The sequence below is a fragment of the Sarcophilus harrisii genome, chromosome 1 (genome assembly GCF_902635505.1).
Source record: "Sarcophilus harrisii chromosome 1, mSarHar1.11, whole genome shotgun sequence".
NCBI lineage: Eukaryota > Metazoa > Chordata > Mammalia > Dasyuromorphia > Dasyuridae > Sarcophilus > Sarcophilus harrisii.
In genome coordinates, this window is record NC_045426.1 from 341873743 (window position 1) to 341896062 (window position 22320).

General features: G+C 31.9%; 1 protein-coding gene across 2 annotated transcripts in view; it reads right to left on the reverse strand.

The window, feature by feature from the left end:
• Positions 1 to 22320, reverse strand: part of LMF1 (lipase maturation factor 1) — a 739963-nt gene that overhangs the window by 689079 nt on the left and 28564 nt on the right. For both annotated transcript variants that reach the window (XM_031945746.1, XM_003761989.4), the window contains exon 2: positions 3210 to 3519. In XM_031945746.1, the coding sequence (XP_031801606.1) occupies positions 3210 to 3519 (310 nt within the window). The remainder of the gene's footprint in view (positions 1 to 3209; positions 3520 to 22320) is intronic.

The following is a 22320-nucleotide window of genomic DNA, read 5'->3' on the forward strand; positions in this document are numbered from 1 at the left end:
TATCACGATCCCCTTTCATCTCTGATCCCCCTTCACCTCCGATCCTTCTTCACCTCTACAGAGAATAAAGATCAAAGATTTTCACTTGACCTGAATTCCTGACTCAGGCTGATTTTAAATATGCGGTCATCACAGACAGGACAAAGCCCTGAGATAATCTATGCCTAAGAGAGGGAACAAGGAAAGTGTTCCTGCAAAGGAACTGAAAAACAGACAGAGACAAGTAGGAAAAGGAGGAGAAAACTATAATATCATGAAAACACAAGGAGGAAAGGTTGTTGGAAAGAAGGTGGTCTATTGTATCACATAAAAGAGAGATCAATTTGAAAGAAAATTTGCACATACCTCAAAATTAATAAACAATACCCAACTATAAGGTACAATATAGTGGTAAGCAGAAAAAGCACTGAACTTAAAAAGAAAGAAGACCTATGTTCTATGCCTGGCTCAGGAATTAAAAAGCACTGTGATATTAGGCAAATAATCATGTCGCTCTGGCACGCAGTTTCCCTACATGTAAAATGAGAGATTAAATTAAATGATCTTTTAAGTTCCAAATTTCTTTGACTCAATGATTTTGTAAAAGTTTTTAGGATTCTAAAACTAAAAAGTTTTGTCAAAACTTTTATCCTCTTTTGACTTGTGTCAATCCCATAAATTCTGTCACCGATCATCATCACAATTCCTTTTATTTTGAAGTACCTTAAGAAAAAAAACAGGATTAAAATTTTGAATTCTCTTTCCCTCCTTTTTTCCCTCCCTCCTTTTCTCTTTCCTTTCACCCCAAGAGAAAACAACCTTCTTCACAACTGAAACAAAACAACAGTAGCCATTCAACAGCCTTTAAATTGGCACATATTCCAAATGCTGCTTTTTCTTCCTCTTGGCAGCAACTCAGTAACCCTGGAAGAATGTTACACCTCTACCCCCTGTGGAGAAAAGGTCACACCTTTGCTGTAATATGCTTGTTACTGAAAGTTGAAGAGAAGGGTAGAGGGAGAGAAAAGTGTGGTACATTAGTGAAATTGGGTATGAAGAATGAGCAATGAAGGCAATAACTGAAAGAAAACAGACTTCCTCACCACATACAATTTACTTGAGGATTTGAAGAGGGAAAGGGAAGTTCTCATGCTAATTCTGTATTAAAAATAAAGAAAATGAGAGACTGCAACAAAATTTGTTATGCTTCTGGTGAATTCAAAAAGGCTAGTGTGGTGACTTGGCAACCATAATCTCAGACAAGGCAACAGTAAAACTTGAAATAATTCTGTATCTATGAGGGCTTTTTGCCCTTCCTCTGGCCTATAAAAATGTAAACTCCTGATAAGAACTTTAACAATTTTAATTAAATTACCATGCCCAACTAAAAAGCGGATGTTATTTCTAAAAACAGAATAGAATTATGGGGAAAAAAGTAAAAGAGGGATGAGAATAAAAAAGAATAACCTATATCTACATAGTGCTTATCATGTGATAAATACTGTACTTACAATAATTTGTAATTATTACCTCATTGGAATGCAAAACAACCTTGGAAGTAGATAATATTATTATCCCCATTTTATAGATGAGAAAATTGAAACAGATAAATTAAGTCACTTGCAAAAGAGTACACAGCTACTGACTAAGCCTGGATTTGAATTCAGATCTTCTTAACCCAGCACTCTGTCTATTATACCATGACAATGTTCAGTTATTTCAGTTGTGTGAAATCTTTCATGACCCCATTTAGGGTTTTCTTGACAAAGGCACCATATCAACTGCCTTTGAAAAATTAGTTTGTATATTTACTCTGAAATGCATTCTGTATTTACACCTCTAAAAAAAGTTAACTTCTTTGGGTCTGTGAGGGAATTTATGCTTTCTTCAATTTTTGAAAAGATCTAGGATGCCTTCCATGTTATTCTCACAGAATGTCATATAATCACAGAATCTTAGAAGTTAAAAATAAAGGCATGAATGAATGAAGAAGAAAAAAAGTGTAAAAGATTGTGCTAAACACTGGGGTTACAAGTAGAAAAATAAGGCAGTCCCTGTACTCAGGGATTTCTTTTTCTAATAAGAGATTGTAACACATAATAGGAGGTTTCAGCCCCAAATCTGATTAATTAACAAGTGATCATTTTGACTGCTAGCGGCCTCAAGTTAAGAAGTCTTCTACATTCAAGTTAAGAGTAAGGCAGTTCATTCCACTTCTGTATAGCTGTAAATATAAGCAATTCTTTTTTTCCCACATAAACCTAAATATGAAATTTCTACTCATTTCTCTTAGTTTTATCCTCTAAAGTCAAGTGGAACAGTTCAATCCCACTTTCCTCCCAACATATCTTCAAATATTCTCAGAATCCCATCATGCCCACTCTTGCCCATTTTCTTTCCTTCAGACTACTGTCCTCAGTCTTTTTTTAATTTGAACAAATTCTCATAAGGCATTATCCTGGCTATCCTCTCGTGGAAACTACAGTTTATCATTGTCTCTTCTAAAACAAAATGCTCAAAAAAAAAAAAAAAAAACTGAACACTGTACTGCAAGTGTGATCCAAATAGAAGAGAATCCAGGTGATCTGTGATTTCTCTCTCATTACAAATTAATCCAGTCTAAGTCTACGTTAGTTTTTCGTTTGTTTCTTTTTCAGTTATCACATCACGTTGATAATTCTGGCAGTCCATTAAAATTCCCAGATTTTTTTAAAGTAAATGACTATCTAGCCATACTTCCTCTATCTTGTACTTGTGAAATCCAACAATGCTGAATACAATCTCCTTTTCTTAGTATCATCTTCATGATTTTCTATGACTAAAAAGTCAATACCTGGTGGCTGAATTTAAACTTGATTAGGCTTCTGTTCCTTGGAAAACAAATATTCAGTTTGTGATCAGTCTTTTCAACTTTGTGCATTCTGCTGATATAGATTTTAAGATTACAGGATGCTCCTTCATGCCACAAAAAGAAGCATCAGGAAATGGAGTAAAAAATGTTTTCAACACTAAACTGAAAATACTTCATCTTATTCAAATGGTAATTCTTATTTAACTCTGGTTACTAAATAGTTCAACATTCATATAATTGAAAGAAAGGCTCTCACTACAAAGAGAAAATACAGTTCATTTTAGATGTGGCAAACCATATTCATAATGAAAAATAGCCATTTTCAAAGATCACTAATTTGAGGAAAAAATGGGAAAAGGTTGTTACTTATTCCACTTACCAGATCTGTCCTACATGGGCCAACGAAAAGTAGAGAATCCAGAGTGTAGCCATGAGAAGCATATTTGCACAACTAGTTATTATTACAAAAGCTGAAACTCCTAGACCAAGAAGAGATATTGCATCCAAGATGAAGTCCATATATGACCAATCCAGAAACCAGATGATGGTTGGAGAATAACTGAAGGAATCCCAGACAGATTTACCTCTAAAGTACTGCTGAATTTGCTGTAGGTATAGTTTGCTTGGCAGGAGTCCCTTTTCTCCAATCAACTGTTTATTCTGATTATAAGCCACCAAGAATGCCACAACTGTAAAGGAAACACAATAAAAAAGGGAATATATAAGATAAATTAAAACTGGCTACTTGATTCCAATGAGAACTGCTCAGATTTATAGGTGAAACCATGTTGTACAAAAGGAAAACAAAATGTTAATCAATTCATTAGGAATTTAGTCTATCATTTTAAGGAATTCTGAAATTGTTGAAAATCTTGAGATAGAAGGCAGGAAGGAATAATAGTGAATAAGTTCCTCTTACCAAAGATAAACTATAGTTTTTGACTTACCATATTTTAATTTATCTATCATTTAGAAAATAGTATTTTGAGGAATATGAAAAAGCTCCAAAAATTTCTTACCATAATGAAACAACCCAGTCAAAAATCTGTCACCTTTGTTTCAAAAAAGACAACTGATTCAAAATAATTGGAATCTAGAACTTTATCTCTATCACCTCTTCATTCATTATCATAAGATATTTTGGTGACTTGTTCAATGGAGTTACTCTATGCCAGAGATTCTTTTTTTTTATTATTATAGCTTTTTATTTACAAAACATATGCATGGATAATTCTTCAACACTGACCTTCTGTTCCAACTTTTTCTCTTCTTCCTGCCCCCCTCCCCTAGATGGAAGGCAGTCTCATACATGTTAAATATGTGAAAGTACATGTTAAATACTATATATATATATATATATATATATATACACACACACACATATTTATACAGTTATCTTGCTGCACAAGAAAAATTGGATCTAGAAAAAAAGAAAAAAAAACCTGAGAAGGAAAACAAAATGCAAGCAGACAATAACAGAAAGAGTAAAAATGCTATGTTGTGGTCTATACTCATTTCCCAGTGTTCTTTCGCTGGGTGTAACTGGTTCTCTTCATTACTGAACAATTGGAACTGATTTGGATCATCCCATTGTTGAAGAGAGCCATGTCCATCAGAATTGATCAATATATAGTATTGTTGTTAAAGTGTATAATGATCTCCTGGTTCTGCTCATTTCACTTAGCATCAGTTCATGTAAGTTTCTCCTGGACTCTCTGAAGTCATCCTGCTGGCTATTTCTTACAGAACAATATTCCATAATATTCATATACCATAACTTATTCAGCCATTCTCCAATTGATGGGCATCCATTCATTTTCCAGTTTCTAGCCACTACAAAAAGGGCTGCCACAAACATTTTTGCACATGTGGGTCCCTTTCCCTTCTTTAAGATCTTTTTGGGATAGAAACCTAGTAGAAACAATGCTGGGTCAAAGGGTATGCACAGTTTGAAAACTTTTTGAGCATAGTTTTAAATTACTTTCCAGAATCGTTGGATTCATTCACAATTCCACCAACAATCTATCAGTGTCCCAGTTTTCCCACATTCCCTCCAACATTTATCATTATCTTTTCCTGTCATCTTAAGCAATCAGAGAGGTGTATAGTGGTATCTCAGAGTTGTCTTAATTTGCATTTCTCTGATCAATAATTATTTGGAGCACCTTTTCATATGATTAGAAATAGTTTCAATTTCTTCATCCTAAAATTATCTGTTCATATTCTTTGACCATTTATCAATTAGAGTATATGGCTGAGATTCTTAACTGAGGTCCATTAAACTGATTTTTAAAAATATTTAGATAACTATGTCAATATCACTGGTTTCCTTTATAATCCTATTTGGTACATTTCATGAATTCAAAACATTATTCTGAAAAAACTATCACAGACTTCACCAGGGTATCCATGACACAAAAAAGGTTTTAAAAACCCTCCTCTATGAGATAGTACAATCTATAATATTATTTACATCTTTTAATTATGTTTGTCTTTACTTGTAAAAATAAAACTAATAATAAATCAGAATTTATAAATCAATTGATTATATTCTCTGACTATATTAAATTAATATCTAAGAATTCCCAAACAAGAGTGTCAGATTCACAGCAGAAATCCCTTTCATATCATGGGATTTCACAACAGTTTCCCAATGTATTATAGTATACACATTAGAATAATCTATAAATCATTTATAAAGCAATTACTCTGTTCCAAGCACTGTACTAAGCCCTGGAGATTCAAAAAAGAGATCAGGGAGGAGGAATAATCCCTGCTTTCAAAGAGCTCACTGTTTAATGGAGAAGATAACATTCAAATAACCATGTAAAAACAAAATGAATATAGAATAAATTGGAGATAAAATCAGAAGGAAAGCATCAAGATTAAATAGGACAAGGAAATCTTACAGAATGGGATTTTCTCTGAGACTTAAAGGAAGCCAAAAGGTGGAGATGAAAAGAGAAAGAGTTCTAACTATGGAAGAAACAGTCAGTAAAAATGTCCCGAATTGGGAGATGGGATGTCAAGTAAGAACAGCAAGGAAGCCAGCATCACAGGATCACAAAGCACAGAGTAGGCCATGCAAAAATGACTGGAAAAGTAATAAAGGGACAGATTATGATGAACTTTAAAAGTCAAATAGTCGTTTTTATATTTGATCCTACAAACCATAGGAAGCCTCTCCAAATAGAGAAGTGATTCAGTCAGGAAAATCATTTTGAAAAGCCGATGAACTGAAATGAAGAGAGATTTAAAGTAGGGAGACCAACTAGCAGATATTGCAATAGTTTAAGTATGAGGTAAAAAGGCGCAGCACCAGAGTGGTCAAAATATCAGAAAAGAGATGAGTGGTCATAAGAGAAATGACAACTTGAATTGGATTTGATTGGATAACTGAATGCAGAAAGTGAGAATGAACAATCAAGGAAGATACCTATGTTGGTGAGTCTGGGTAACCAAGAAGATGGTGATACATTTAAGAAGAGAAGGTTTTAGGAAAAAGATATTAGTCTGAGGAAATCTATAAGACATACAGTTTAAGATACTCAAGAGGCAGCATCATCTATTTAAAACAGCTCAGTGTAAAGGAAAAACCATTGAATTTGTAATCAGAAGACATGAGTTTGAATTATAGCATCATATGATTTAAAGTTAAAAGGAATCTTAAAAGATTATCTGGATCAATACCCTCATGCTAAAGAGGAAACTGAGGTCCAGAGAAGCTGTCACCACCCAGACACTATGCCAAGCACATTGGAGATAGAAAAAAAAATTTCACTTACTCAAGGACTCCCAATCTAAAGGAGAAGACAGCACAAAAATAATTATGTACAAATAAGATATATAAAGTATAAATTGGAGATAATCACAGATAATCACTAGAATTAAAGGACACCAGGAAAGGCTTTTTGCTGAAGAATTTTGCAGTTGACTCTGATACCTGCTAGATATGTGATTATACATAAACTACATCATTTTGTTAATCCTCAATTTTTAAAATTCATAAAATGGCAACAACTCTTAGATTTTATAAATTAACACATAATGTAAATGTAAGCTTCAAAAAGCTCATTTTTTTCTGATTTTTCACCATCATTACCTAATTTAACTTTGATTGATAATAATCATGACAATTTAGAATTAAAAACTATAATCTGGCTTTTAATTAGCTTCACGAAAATATCTGTTCATAGGAACAAAGAAAAACAAAATAGCTTCCAGACGTCCTTTCTTAGATTCTAATTTTCATTTTTGATTCACATAATACAATTTATAGAAGATACACCAATTAGAAGACCAACCCCCCCAAAAATAGTAATTTTTATTATAAAAATGAAATAAACATTTCTAATTTTTCTTTTGACCAAATAAGTTTATTTGTTATACTTATCAAACTAATGTTCATGTAGACAAATTCACAAAATGTAATAACATTTTTCAATGCAAAGTTCCTATTTTAAATAGGATTATATCCCCAAAGAACAAATCTCAACAAAAAGTGCAGATTCATATTGTGTACCAAATTTTGGAAGCTATGGAGAATTCATATTAAAATTGGTGACTCGGTTCAATGGAGCAAAGTGTTTTGATTTGGGGGGGGGGTTGGGGCAGTGGGGGAGGATGGTTAGGAAGGGGGTGTTTATTTGTTTTGCCAATATGGCTGAAAAGACTTCTGTAGTAAAAGTAAGCAGTTCTGTTTCTGGCTGTAACTCACCAAGGGCTCCAGGGTCATCCACCTATAAAAGCATGTTTAAGACAGAGGAATTTAAAATGCATTTGGTCTTCAAAATTATGCTTAATAAGTCACTAGTTTTCTACTTTAGCAAAGTATTGAACAAGCTAAAAAAAAAAAAGCACATAATTTTTGAAGTTTTTAAAGACATTAGAGGTCTCAATTAATGTCACAGAACTAGAATTTGATGTGCCACAGAGAAAAAACTGATTCTCTCACATTTTTAAGAATCCCTGTTAGGTCATAGTCACTTATATGTTAAAGCTCAGAGGGATCTTGATGATCATCTAGTCCAACCCTTTTATTGTATAGATGGAAAACTGAAAACAAAAACAGAAATGTCCAAAGTCATGAGATTTCTGGCTTGCAGTAAGTTTCAATATCTCTCCAGTAGCATTAATTTTCTAATCCATAAATGGGAATGTGATCATAAATAACAAATAAATGATTATGTAACAGAATAAGTCATCAAATTAATGATAGTTCATACCAGTTAATGGAGACATAAAGTGAAATCTCTAAGTCTAAATTTCTATTGTCAAATCCAATTATTTTTTATTATTATATACTCTGCCAATCATTCAGCAAATATTTATAAAGCAACATTTAAAGACACGGTATTGTTCTTAACAACTCAACAATTCAGCTCCTTATTAGAACTTTTATTATTAGAGCTGATGGTGCAGGAGATAAAAGATAAAAATAAGTAGAATATAAAGTCTAATAAGTTGCTATACTGGAAATATAAAATGGTTTGTTGTGTTTTTCCCCCAAAGAGGGAGCAGTTAAACCCAGCTAGAGAAAGTAGGAAAACTTTCTTAGGAAGAAATCACTAAATTTCAAAAGACCAACAGGAATTATATGGGAAAAAACTGGGAAAGGAGGATATTATAAAGAGAAGGAATGACATACATGAAGGCAAAGACGCAAGAAATGATAGGGGATATTCTGGGAATACTAAGTAGTTTGGGAACAAAACATTGAATCCCTATTCCAAATCATTTGTGATTCCTGCCAGAGGTCATCAAGAGCCTCCAAAGGTCAACCTTGGCAACCCCAGCTTTAATTAGTAACAGCTACACAGCTGAATTTCCCATTTGATTAAAATCCAACTCTTTCTTGCATTGTTCTACATAAAACAAAACCTAATTTAAGATTGTTAAAAAGCACTTCACTGAAAAAGTAAAATTTGTGAATTGTGTTTTCTACATAAAACAAAAACTAATTTAAGATTTTTAAAAAGCACAACTTCACTGAAAAAATAAAATTTGTGAATTGTGCAAACCATATTTGGAGTTGTATATAAACTTTTGATACATGATGTATACAAGCTGTGTAAAAATAACATTGTTATTCACTTGAAGAAAAAAATTATTTAACCATAAAATGCTTTATTAAAAAGCCTCAAAATGTCATTATTTCAAAAAACTATATTAACACTAGGAAGTTTTATACTCAGAAGCTAAGAATATAATTCATGAAAATGCATAAAATATTGATTACATTTTTAAATATACCTGAGTGAGAAAAGTAAATAAATGTGTAAGAAGTGAGAAGTAAAATGGGAAATTTTACACCTCAAAATAAAATCTAAGAATATGAAAATCAATGAAATTTTAATTTGGAGAATGAAAAGATAATTCCTCCTTTCACTAGAATAATGTCATAAAAGTGGCTGTGAACAGAGAAACATGAATGAACATTTCAAAGAATGTAATAACTGAGAATATAGACAAGGTACCCTGTAAATAACCATTATATATTTCTATCTTTTTATTAACTTTCATTAAATCTAGTCCAAAAAGAAGTTATACTAGGCTTATCAAGATGTGTAAAGGGACTTCAACAACAATTAGAAGTACATTAACATATTCCATTTTTTAAAATTCAAGATGGAAAATGTAATTTAATCAGATTTAATTTTTTCATATGAATGCTATAATACTAAAAAGAGGACTTATTCAGAACTGCTATTTTTTTCTAGTGGCTTTGGTTTAACCCAGTTAAAAATTCTACATTATGGCATAGAAACTTTACAAATAGTAAAAAATAAAATAAAATAAAGATAATATATGGTAGCAGTACTCAATTAATATAGCTATACTCACTCTCCTCTGCTCTTTTTATTTTTATAAACTAAAAGCATTTTACAGAAAAGCTTGTAAAATCAAGCAGACCATTTCATTAGAACAAGGGTGGACTGGAAGAGAGGAAAAAAACAAATTTCCCATAAAGTTTAAGAACCAATGGACACTTAAAAATAACATAAAATGAAACAACATTTTATGTATCCTTTGGTACATTTTTTTCTCCAACTCTCCAAAAAGCAACTAAGAGGTTAGCAAATATGCATGTAAACTGAAATAAGTAGGCTTTGCAGCTTCAATCATCTTGTATTTTGGTTTTGTTTTGAAAAAGAATCCTGAACTAAAAAAGCACTAGTAAGGCATAATTTACCTTAATTAATGGGGTGATAAGCTGTACAATTTTCAAAAAGTGCTAATCAAATTTCCCTCAAAATGCTACACAATCTATAACTGCTAATCAGTTTAGAAAAATCTAAATCAACCCCTGTGTCATATACAATGTAAACAAGGGAAGAGTGAATTGGAAAAAATATATACACTCTGGAAATTGAATAAAGTATACACAAGACATATATTATTGCACAGGGCATAGCAATTTAAAAGAAGAAAAGACATTATTATAAACTGGCATATAGAGTCAAAGCCATGAATCACAGCATTTGGGCCAAGAACAAAAACAAAAATAACAACACTTTCAAAGTACAATTTTAAAAAACAACTATCACTGGAACACTAATGTAACAGTTCTAGAGCCAATAATATAAATAATTTTTCTTACATGTTAAAAACTGACTTTTACTGTGAGAAGTACTTCAAGTTCCTTCCTAAATTTTCAAAAAGTGGTCACAAATACTGGTCCTATGCTTGATTAGTAAGGTTAAAAGAACAATCTCCTCTAAACCATGCTAACTCAATATTTTTTCCATCCTCTTCTTTGTTTAGACAGTGACATGCACTATCATCAATATAACTAAAAAAAAGGGAAAATTAGATCTGAGAAATTGCAAAATTTCACACTTCTAAATATTTCTAGAGAAGGATGGAAAAAGGAAGAGAGGGAGAGGAAGGAAAGGGGATAGGTAGGGAGGCAGGTAGGGAGATAGGAAGGGAGGAGAAGAGAGAAACAAATGCTTTTTAAAGGTTTAGGATATGCCAGGGACAGTACTGAGCACTTTACCAATATTTCACTATCTCACTTTGGGAAGTTGAGGAAACTGAGGCAGATAGAAGTTAAGTGACTTGCCCATGGTCACACAGTTTGCACATGTCTTGGACAAGATATGAATTCAAGTCTTCCTGAGTCCAGACCCAGTGCTATGATGTGAAGAATGGACTTTGTTACTTATATTTCAGCAGTCAAGATGACCATTGGTAATATTGTAGAAAGGATAGATGCTGTTTAGCTAAGTGTTTAAACAGACAGACTCTGAGAGGGTTTGGGAACCTCAGCTCTAGGATTCTATAGTTACAAAAACATTTTACATAAAAAAATACTTCATATTCGGAGAGTTGAGATTTATAAAGTACTTTTTTCACAAGTAAATGCAAAGTACACAGTTTGCTCACATAACTATAAGTAACAGAGTCTGGACCAGAACCAGGGGGTTCTGACTCTAAGTTCAGAATTCTTACCATTACATCAAGCTGTTTCTTCTGGCAAATATTAAAAGACAGAACTTTTAATAAGAAGATCAATGAGCTGACTTAAAGAAATCTCTCCTGTCTGATAAGATACACATGTACATGAATGTACATATACATACACATGTGTATTTATGTAAATTCTGTATCAGCCAGGATATATAATCACATGCTACATATAATTTAAATATGTAAACATCTACATATAAAATATCAATATGTACATATAGTGTAAATAGAGAACACAAATGTACTGGAAAGGCCACATTGTTCAAATGCCAAATGCACATTTGCCAAAAAGATTACTTTATGGAGAATTCACACAGTGCAGGCACTTCAGAAAAAGTAGTACAAGGACAGTCTCAAGGTTTCTCTTAAGAATTTTAGAACTGATTGTATGACAAGGGAGACACTGGCATGGGACCACCCAGTATAGCATGCCCTCATCAGAGAAGATACTGTGCTCTATGAGCAAAGCAGAAATGAATTAGCTCAAAAGAAACACAAAATGCGCAGTTAGAGAAGTCACCCCAAATGTTCACAGGGACTATTTGTGCCCGACCCTAGCAGAGCATTCCAAACTCATATTGGTCTGATCAGTCACAGTCAGACACATTGTAATAAACACTTACACAGTGATGTCACTTTGGTTCTCTCTGAAAACGACAGACAAAAATCAAACAGTATGACTGTGGATACATTCATAACAATTTCTGTATACATATACGATAATATGTGTACATAAATAGGGTTTTGCATCAAAATTCTTATTTACAGAAAATATCCTAGTAGCTTTTTAAATTATATATTCCATTTAGCAAATATTAAAATTAATTCATTTATAAAATAATGTACATTATAATTATACAGACATAAATTTGCATGTACAATTTATAATATAAACATATTATATGTGTATATATGTACTTTATATTATAATGTAATAACTATTAAATATATATATATAGTTACTCTTATCCCAGACCCAGAAGTTCTCTTACACTATGAGCAGCACAAAAAAGTATATTCCAATCAATATACCCAAGTAACCAAATACTATAGCAGCTTGAAACAAAATATTCTCAATCTTACTTGTAGAAATGATGACATTAGAAGATCAAGAAAAAAAATTGATCAGTGACTTGCTTGAGCAATAAGACTCTCTCAGAACACTACAGGAGTATGCAATATCTCAAAAAAAAAAAAAAAAAACACTCCATTACTAAAAACTAAATAAATAAATAAGTAAATAACCCCCAAAAAAACTACTCTATCTTATCACATGCCCAGTAAGTCATTCATTCTATAAACTCCTTTTTCTTTACTTTTTTTTGTTTTAAAGAATCAAACAATACATACAAAAAAAGGGGAACAAAGCGCCACAGGATGTGAAGACAAATGGTTAAACATGCAAGAAGACAAAATCAAATGCTGTGACAATTCAATTTTTTAATAAAGTACTGAAATAGGGAAGAAAAGCTACATTACATGAGCACGTTAATTGTAAAACATGTAAAGTTCTAAATAACATTGAAAGTAGTAAATATTTGCTTTGCACAATGTAAACAACAGGAAAGCAATATGTAAGGATATAATAAATGTACTTGGAATACAACAGAAACTGAAATGCACTGACAGAACAATTAATATAATATACTGCTACAAAAGAATTAGAGACCAAATTGCCAACATTTGCAGGATTATGGAAAAAGAAAGGGAGATACAGAAAAACATTTACTTTTATTTCATTGAATACAGTAAATCCTTTGTGTGGATCACAATAAAATACAGATGATCAACTATAAAAGATTTGTTTTTTCTCAGCAGTTCCAAGGCAATCCAAGTTATCCAAGGCAATCCCAATAAACTTTGGATAGAAAATGCCATCTGCATCCAGAGAGAGAACTATGTAAGAGAATAAATGTAAATTAACACGTGCCATATTCACTTTTTTCCTCTTTTTTCCTTTTTTTGTCTCTCATGGTTTTTCCCTTTTGTTCTGATTTTTCTCTCCCTACATGACTCATAAAGAAATATGTATTTAAAAAGTAAATGTACATTTATAATAAGAAAAAAAGAAAAGAAAAAAGAAATTGTTCAGTGGATAATAGAAGAATGAAATAAATGCCTATAAAAATAAATTTATATATATATATATATGTAAATATAAAGAACAATTTAAACAAAAAAATAGGGCAAATCCTCAAAGAGACGGGAGTACCAGGTCATCTTACTTTCTCCTAAGAAATCTGTATACAGGTCAAGAGGCAACAGTTAGAACTGAACATGGAACAACTGATTGATTTAATATTGGAATAGAATTATGACAAGTTGTATATTGTCACCTTGTTTATTTAACTTGTATTCAGAGCACAGAATGTATTTCAGATATGCAGAAGATACTACTGTGGCAGAAAGTGAAGAGGAATTAAGAAACCTCTTGATGAGAGTGAAAGTAGAGTGTGTAAAAACTGCCTTGAAGCTTAACATCAAAAAAAGAAAATGAAGATCTTGGTAACTAGTCTTATCTTTCCTGGAAAATAAAAGGAAGAAGAAATGGAAGTCACATTTTATATTCTTGGGAACAAAGATTATCATAGATAGTGAGTACAGTTACAAAATTAAAAAATGTTTCCACCTTGGAAGGAAAGCTATGGGAAACCTAAACAACACACTAAAAAGCAGAGACATCACCTTTCCGACAAATTGGTGAGAGTTGTACTATAAGGAAGACTGAACACAACACAATCCATGTTTTTAAATTGTGGTGCTAGAGAAGATTTTTGAGAGTTCCTGATCAAATCATTTGATACTTAAAGAAACATTCTAAGGCTATTATTCACTGGAAGGTCAGATACTAAAGCCAAAGCTTAAATACAATACTTTGAGCACATAATGAGAAGATGGGACTCACTAGGAAAGAGTTGGGAAAGATTGAAGGCAAAAGGAAAAGGATTTAATAGCAAAAGATAAGAGAAATAAATAGTGTCATGGAAACTGAATACAAACTTGGACAGACTTTGAGAAATACTGGAGGATAAAAGGGCCTGATGTGCTGTGGTCCATGAAGTCTCAAAGAGTCAGATGTGACTGAAGGACTAAACAAAAACAATCTTTTGGCCCAAAGATACTGACAGGTATATACTTCAAGAAAGTCACTGATAAGAAGAAAGGGTCAATCTATATCATAATATTTCTGGCTGCACTTTTGTGAGAGCACATAAGTAGAAACAAAATACATCATCATTTGAGAAATAGCTAAATAAAGTACAGTACATAATTATAACGCAATAGTATTGTGCTATAATGAATAATATAATAAAGGCAAAAAAGCATAGAAACATTTATGTGAATTGATTTAAAATGAAACAAGCAGAGCTAAGAAAACAACATATATAAAGACTATGACAATATAAATAGGAAAGAACAACTATTACAAAACAACTGAGAGCGAATTTGCAAAATTATAAAAAAACAAGTATGATTCAAAAAAGAGATATGAAAATACATATTCCCTTATTCCTTTGCAGAGTTGAGACATTCAATGATGTTCATTGTTACACATATTTTCAGATTTTTTCAATGATGGATTGGTTTTACTGTTTTTTTTTCTTTGTCATTTTTTATTACCTTTTAAAATATTGCTATATAAGATGGTTCTCAGAGAAAATAAAGAAAAGGCTAGAAGAAGAAAATTAAATAATATAGAAATTAAAGATAACAATAAAATTTTGTTTTAAACATATTACAAGAAAAAGGAAAATAAACCAATTACTGATTAAACACAGAATCCAATGAAATGTACAAGATAAGAAATAGGAATAAATATGTCCTAATTTAAAGCTCTTGATGTGAAAATTTAGATTAAAAAAATTTTGTCCATAGTTAAAAGTTTCTGCAAAGAACTGAGAGATTAACTGTTGGAATCCTTACAAAGTGTTATGTCATTAGAATTGATAGAGACAATAATTATCTATTTTAGGGTTCAGTATGATTGATCTGATCCTACAAGGAGATGTTATGGGCCAAAACTTGAAACAAGGTACTAAGTGGAATTGATGGAAGCAATGCTTTTGTGCTTGGGTTTGCACCTTTAAGAGTTTACACATTGGAGCTCACACATTGGTGTTCACAAGTATGGGAGATACACAAAATTAACTTTGTAACTTTGTGAATTCACACCTCCATAATCCTACTCTCGGAGGAGGAGTCAACCTTTTACACCGAGCATAAAAAGAGCTTCAGTCAGTCAGTCAGTCAGTCAGTTCGGAAGAAGCCCGAGTTGGAATTAAGCTAGAGCCAGAAGTCACTTCGGAAGATTGACAGAGTGAGAGTCAGTTTAGAAGATTGCCAGGAGTTGGAGTTGAGCTAGAGGTAGAAGCTGGCAGAGACAAAAGATAAGCTGCAAGAGCTTTTGGAACCAAGGAGGGAGAGAGGCCTCTAAGAAAGCTAACCGGGCCCAAGGAAAGAGACAAGACTTGGAAGGAGAAAATAAACATTTGGATTTTATCAGCTGGCTGCATTTTGGGGTGATTATTACTCTGAACTGAAATTAAGACTGCCTCCAGAAAACCTCCCCAAGAAACCTGCTCCCAGAACCATTATATTATAAAAAAAGAAGAACATCACAATTAACAATTTTGTAATACAAATATTCTGAAATGGAGGAAAATTTGATAGAAGGAAAGTAGGAGGCAATAATGGTAAAAGAAAATAAGTTAAATTTATGAACTAAGGACACTGAACTTGAATACATGATGCACAAAGAACTTAACAACTGTAGCCTCCCAGAAAAAAATACTAACAATCAACACACCATAATGAAATCAATAAGAAAAGGAAATGGCTCAGAACTTCTGAATATAGAAAACAAAGTACTAATACAAAGAATTTACAGATCAAATTCCATTAATCATAGCTGGGAATGGAATAATATATGCTAAAAAGAAAAGCAGAAATAATATGCCCTGCAAAGTTGAGCCTAAATCATCAACAACAACAACAAAAAAATTTAACAAGAGAAGCACTTCATACATTTCTGTGGGGGGAAAAAAGCAGAATACTTTGCTCACAAGAAATGTAAACAAGAACAATTACAAGGAAATAATACATAATATAATAAATTCTTCCCTACTAAGAGATGTTTTTTTTTTTAATTAAAGAAAAAAAGACAAGAAGGATCACCTAATGATTAAAAAAGCACAGAGAGGAGTAGAGATATAAGGAGAAATTAAGGCAACAAGAAAAGTGACATGGTCTAAATATACAATCATTCTACATGTAAAATAATTTATTTTGTGAAGGGAAATTCCAAAATTGAAAGGTTAATAAATGGGTAGAGGAGAAGTTTAGACAAAGGGGAAAAGGTTATATACTTTTATCAAGTTGGTCAATGAACAGTGAAAGAATAACTCCTCTAGTAACAAGTTCTCTCAGAACTAACTTCTCTCAGAAAAAAAAAAAATGAGACTACAGGATAATGAGGGATGTGACAAAAAGGGAAGGATTGCAGCTGGGGAAAATAAAGAAAAAGAGCCTTCGTTTGAGAGTAAAAGGTCAAATTGAAGAACATTTCTTCAAGAGAAGTACATGCCAGCAAGATGAAATGAGGACTTCATAACTAATTTATTAGTGGTGGGGAGGAGGTTAATGCAATGGAGCACCATAATATCTTGGCAATCTATTAAGCAATCGAAAGATCCAGCTACAACTGAGAAAGAAATAACAAAATAAAGTAGAAAATAGTATATGCTTCAGTCCACATTCAGTTTTCAATTCTTTCTCTGAATGTGAATGGCATTTTCCATTCCAAGTCTATTGGAATTGTTTTGGATTATATTATTGCTGAGAAGAGCTAAGTCTATTATAGTTGATCCTCAAACATTCTTGCTGTTGCTGTGTATAATATTTTACTGGTTCTATTCACTTCACTCAGCATCAGTTTATGTCTTTCCACGCTTTTCTAAAAATAAGCCTGCTCATCATATCTTATAGAACAATAATATTCCATTACATTTATATACCACAACTCATTCAGCGATTCCCCAATTGATGAGCTCAAATTACAATTCTTTGGCCCAATATCTTGTGCCAGCTTCCAAAATAAATTCCAAAAATAAATAAATTTGTGATGTTAATATGACATAAAAAAAATTAGAAGAAAAGTATTTCATATACTTTTGACTATCATGCTCTTAGAAGATAAGTTCTTAACTAAATAAAGAATTGAGAAATAACCAAAAGACAAAATGCAGACTTTTGATTACATGAATTTGAAAATCATTTGCTTGAATAAAATTAATCCAACTAGGATAAAAAGGCAAGTGGTCAAGGAGCAAAAAAAAAAAAAAAAAACAATGTTTATATCAAATATCTTTGAAGATTTGGATATTCAATATATATAGTTAACTAATAGAAATACATAAGACTAAATGTCATTTGTTTTAAAGTGGTCAAATGATATGAACAAAATTCTCCAAAAAATGGCAAAACAAATGAAAGAATCCTTCAAATTACTAATAAGAGTAATTCAAACCAAAACAATCCTAGCATCTATCTTACACACACAATTTTGATGAATTATTTTTTCTCCCTCTTTTTTTTATTCTTTCTTATTGCTCTTCAGGAGAGAAATCGTAATGGAAAATATGGGTGATGTAAAAATAAAAGATATTCATTAAAATGTATTTTTAAGAAAAAAATCTGGAATAATTTTGTTACCAGCCAATTTGTGCAGTCTGGATGAAATATTTGAAAGGTGAAATTTACATTAACAATACCCTACTATCACATTTGACCAGATTATTTTTTAAAACTACTAATGTTAGAAGAACTACTTTTAAGTGTTACAATACACAAACTATATTTACATGTTTGGTCTAGGAATGCAGTCTGGGATTCTGCCAAATATAGCTTTCCTCCAAACACACTGCCAAGGCCTTTGCAATAAGACAGTCTCTGATTTTCCTTGCTTCTTCCCTGCTTCAACTTCATCTATTTTCTGTAGCATGTTAAAGCAATTTTTTTCACTTGAAAATATATTAAATTTAAAAATGCTAACAGGTAAAAATGTTAAGCTTTAATGAAGACAAACTTTCAATTTCAGAAATTCACAAATATGATAAAAAAAAGGAAGAGATAGAACTACTAATAGCGACAGAATTGAATATAAGTCTGATTAGACAAAGTTCCATGTGGCAAAAACTATATTACTGAACTTGGAGTATATTTATATGGTTGGAGGAAGAGAGGTAAATTCTCTACTGCTTTTCTGAAAATAAGCATTTTCTTTACATGCTTGACAAAGCTAGAGGCATTCTATACAGAAATACTTCAATAATTCAGACTTTATCCTATACTCACCATCTTATCAGTGGCTATAGAGAACATAGAAAATGAACCAGTCAATTGACTCACAATTCTCTTATTTTTTTTCCCCCTCCTCCTTTGGACTTCTCAACTGAATTTCTGTTCTGGCAATGGATTTTCCTGCTCATCTAGGGTCTTCTGAATTTTAGCACTTGGGAAACACCCTATTGAACTAAGTTTGTAATTTATGTCAATTTCCCAATTTGAATATCACTTGTACAAACCCAGGCAAAGTAATATCCTTCCTTCAACCAGGAGTTTACCCAATTATCCATACAAGTCATCTTTCTTGGGGAGGATGTAACCTTATGTCCTCAAATAAGTCATTACCCGAGACTTGGCAGCAAATCTGAACATAATTTGTTTGTTTGATTGAATTGTATGTTTTATCTATATGCTACAGAACACTTTTGCAAAAAAAGATAAACAAGAAAAAAAAAACAAAAGAGAGAAATTAGGGATCAAAAAGGATGATCTGTAGAAATTCAAGCAATACTATATTTACAATGCTTTTCTGTAACAATGGAAATAACCCTGATTTCCTTTATTTGAAGCCAGAAGAGGGAATTAAAATCGTAGTAAGCATGCTATCTTTGTTCAAGATTTTATTTAGATCATTAGAATCTATTTGGTGAATTGACTTTTCTAGTAAGTCAAGAATAGAAAACTTTTTTCTCTATTATGAGGTACAAACAAAGGAGAAAGTTACTTTTTAAAAACAAACTAAATTTAAAGAAAAATAATGATATCTTTAGAGAATCGGAATTTTAGAATCAAAAGATTTGAAGATTATCTGGTCTAACTCATTACACAAAGGAGAAAAATGAGGTCAAGAAGAGTGAATTCATTTGTCTAAGATCATATAGCTAATAAGAATTAGAACTGGATTTTTTAACTAGGACTTTCTGATTCCTAGTTTAAAGCTCTTTTTCACAACTCCATAATCTTCTATTCACCAAGTAAGAAACAAAGCAAAACAAAAGATTAGTCATTCAGTAAATACAACAAATAAGAAATATTTTTAATGTCCAATAAGGGAAGAAAAGAAAAAGAAAATAAAGTTTAGGAGAGAGAGAGAGAGAGCATCTGAAAAAAAAGAAATGACACAAAAAAAGAAATGTAAAGGGATATATTTTCAGAGTTGAGGGTGATGAGCATTGATAAAAATACCATTATTATAACCCTGAATGGTTCAAAAAAAGTAGGCTATCCCCTGTTTTTGCCATTAAAACCCAGCAATTAAAAATAAACATTCTGTCCTGGGAAACAGGCCCTCTACTTTTATTATAAATTCTAAAAAGCATTTTCTTAAAAATAAGAAGTAGCTTTCTCATGAAATTCTTCAGAGGTATGGGTAAATTTATTAGATGTCACCTATAAGTATCATTAATATTCTATAATTTTTATAATATTTTATATTTTCAAGAGCTTAGGAATGTCCTCATTCTACTGTGTCTAAGGACCACAATTAGCACATTTATTCATTTTCTGAGTCTTCTTTCCTCCAAGATCAAATCCTGCTTTTTGATCTAGTTGTATATTATTAGGGGTTATATGTTTGGAAGGCATTAAATAAAACCAATAAAAATAAACCTCTTAAAAATGCTTCAGAAATTGATAGTAGCACTCTTCTTAGCCTCTTTGATTATTCTTATTAGAGGAAGCCTCTAAATGAGATAGCCAAAGAAACATATTTTTGAGATTTAGAGATCGAGTGGTATTACTATTTGAAGGTAGAGATGTGAGATCTCCAATAAAGTAAAACAATTAAGTAAAACTAATCTCAATGCCTCCTCTCAAAGTACATGCAACATTCACAAGAGTAGCACACTCCTATTTTTAAACTCCCTATTACTTCCTTACCACGAAGGTCAAGTGAAAAAACACTCCAAATCACTAATACTTAAAGAAATGTAAAGACATCACCTATTACACATTGTCAGATCATATTTAAACCCAGGGTTTATTTTTTCAGTGCCCTGAACTTCATGGCCTAAGTGAAGATGAATACTATCAGAAAACCTCTTCCCCCCCTTTCTTAAACTTGGCTACAATTTCAGCTCTGTTTTTTTTTTTTTTTACTATTATATATATAATCTTGGTCAACTCACTTAGCCATTTGAAGACTCAGTTTCTTCAATTGTTAAATGAGGTTGTTTTACTCTTAGATAACTTCTCATCTAACTAACTCTATGATCACAGATAAGTAAATTCAATTCCTACCAGGAGAATCACAACTTTTACTTAATAAATTTTCTGCTTCAATGCTAGTGCTGGTTAATAATTTATCCACATCTGTCCCTGGTTTAGTCACTTACCCAGGTTGTTTTAATAGATTTTCAATCAGTCTTGGGGCACATGGCCTTATTCAAAGAGGTGCTCATAGCGTCAGTTACCAGCTGGGTCCTTTGTAGGACAACAACTTCCCCTGTGTTCAAAGATCTGCTATTTACAAGTTTAGGTTTAATTAAAACAGTATTTTTCTCTTGAATCCTGGATGATAAAACTGTCAGTGAACGATAGAAAATGCAAAGTCCAGGTGGGTAATCTAGTATTAACTGCTGCAACCAGCAAAAGATGGGAAAAACATCAGGGCCCCCAAAAAAGAACAATTGTACAACCAATCTATCTGCCAGTTTTAGTAATTTTGCTAGAGGAAAAATAGTAATTATTCCAATTTTTTTTAAAGTCTTTATGTTTTACTAAGGAAAACTAAAGCAATCTGTTTATACAAATAGAGTTGAGAGTGAGGTAGAGAACAGAAAAATAATTTTGAACCTAAGTTAAAGTAGTAATTTTGCAGTTAAAGGTAAATATCAGGACCTAGAAGTGCCATACACATAGATGTTTAATAAATGTTTGCAGAATAAGAAAGGAAAAAGTAAAAGATTCTCCTGATGCTATCTTGCCAAATGATTAGAGCATTATGAAGAATATTTATATAATTCATTGATCCAAGTATCATAAGAGTCTACACTTAATCTCTTTTATTTGAGGTTCACTTTTGATATTACTTACATGGTTTACATGCAACTAGATGTTACAGTACATAAAGTATTTGATTTAGTATCTATAAGCCTTGAGGTTAAAATCCTGCTTCAGACACTGAGTAGTACTATATAACTACAAACAAGTCATTTAACCTTTCTCAGCCTGTTTCCCCAACTGTAAAATGGGTATAATAATAGCACTTATCTCCCAGGAATATTGTGAGATTAAAAAATCTTCTATTTACAATGCATATATTGTGCAAGCACAATTTTTCTGTATGCTAAATCCTTGTGAGCAGAGTGAGCACCTTGAGAACAAAGACAGTGTTTTTGCCTTTCTTTGTATTCTCAATCAATGCCTGGCACATAGTAAGCATTTAAATGTTTGTTGACTTACTGCCAAATAGTAAAAAAACTTTGCATACCTTAAAAATTTAGCCAATAGTAGTTATAAAAGAAAAGTAATAGCTACATAAATGCTAGCTATTATTATTTATACTATTGTTATACATACTTCTGCATTATATTGCATGATGAAACAGGTAGGTGGCACATGTTAAAAGGTTGCCTCAGAGTTTGCTGGCTATGTAACCTGACACAAATGGCTTAATTAATTTCTTAGCTTCCTCACTTGTAAAATAGGAATAACAGCACCCACTTCTCAGGATT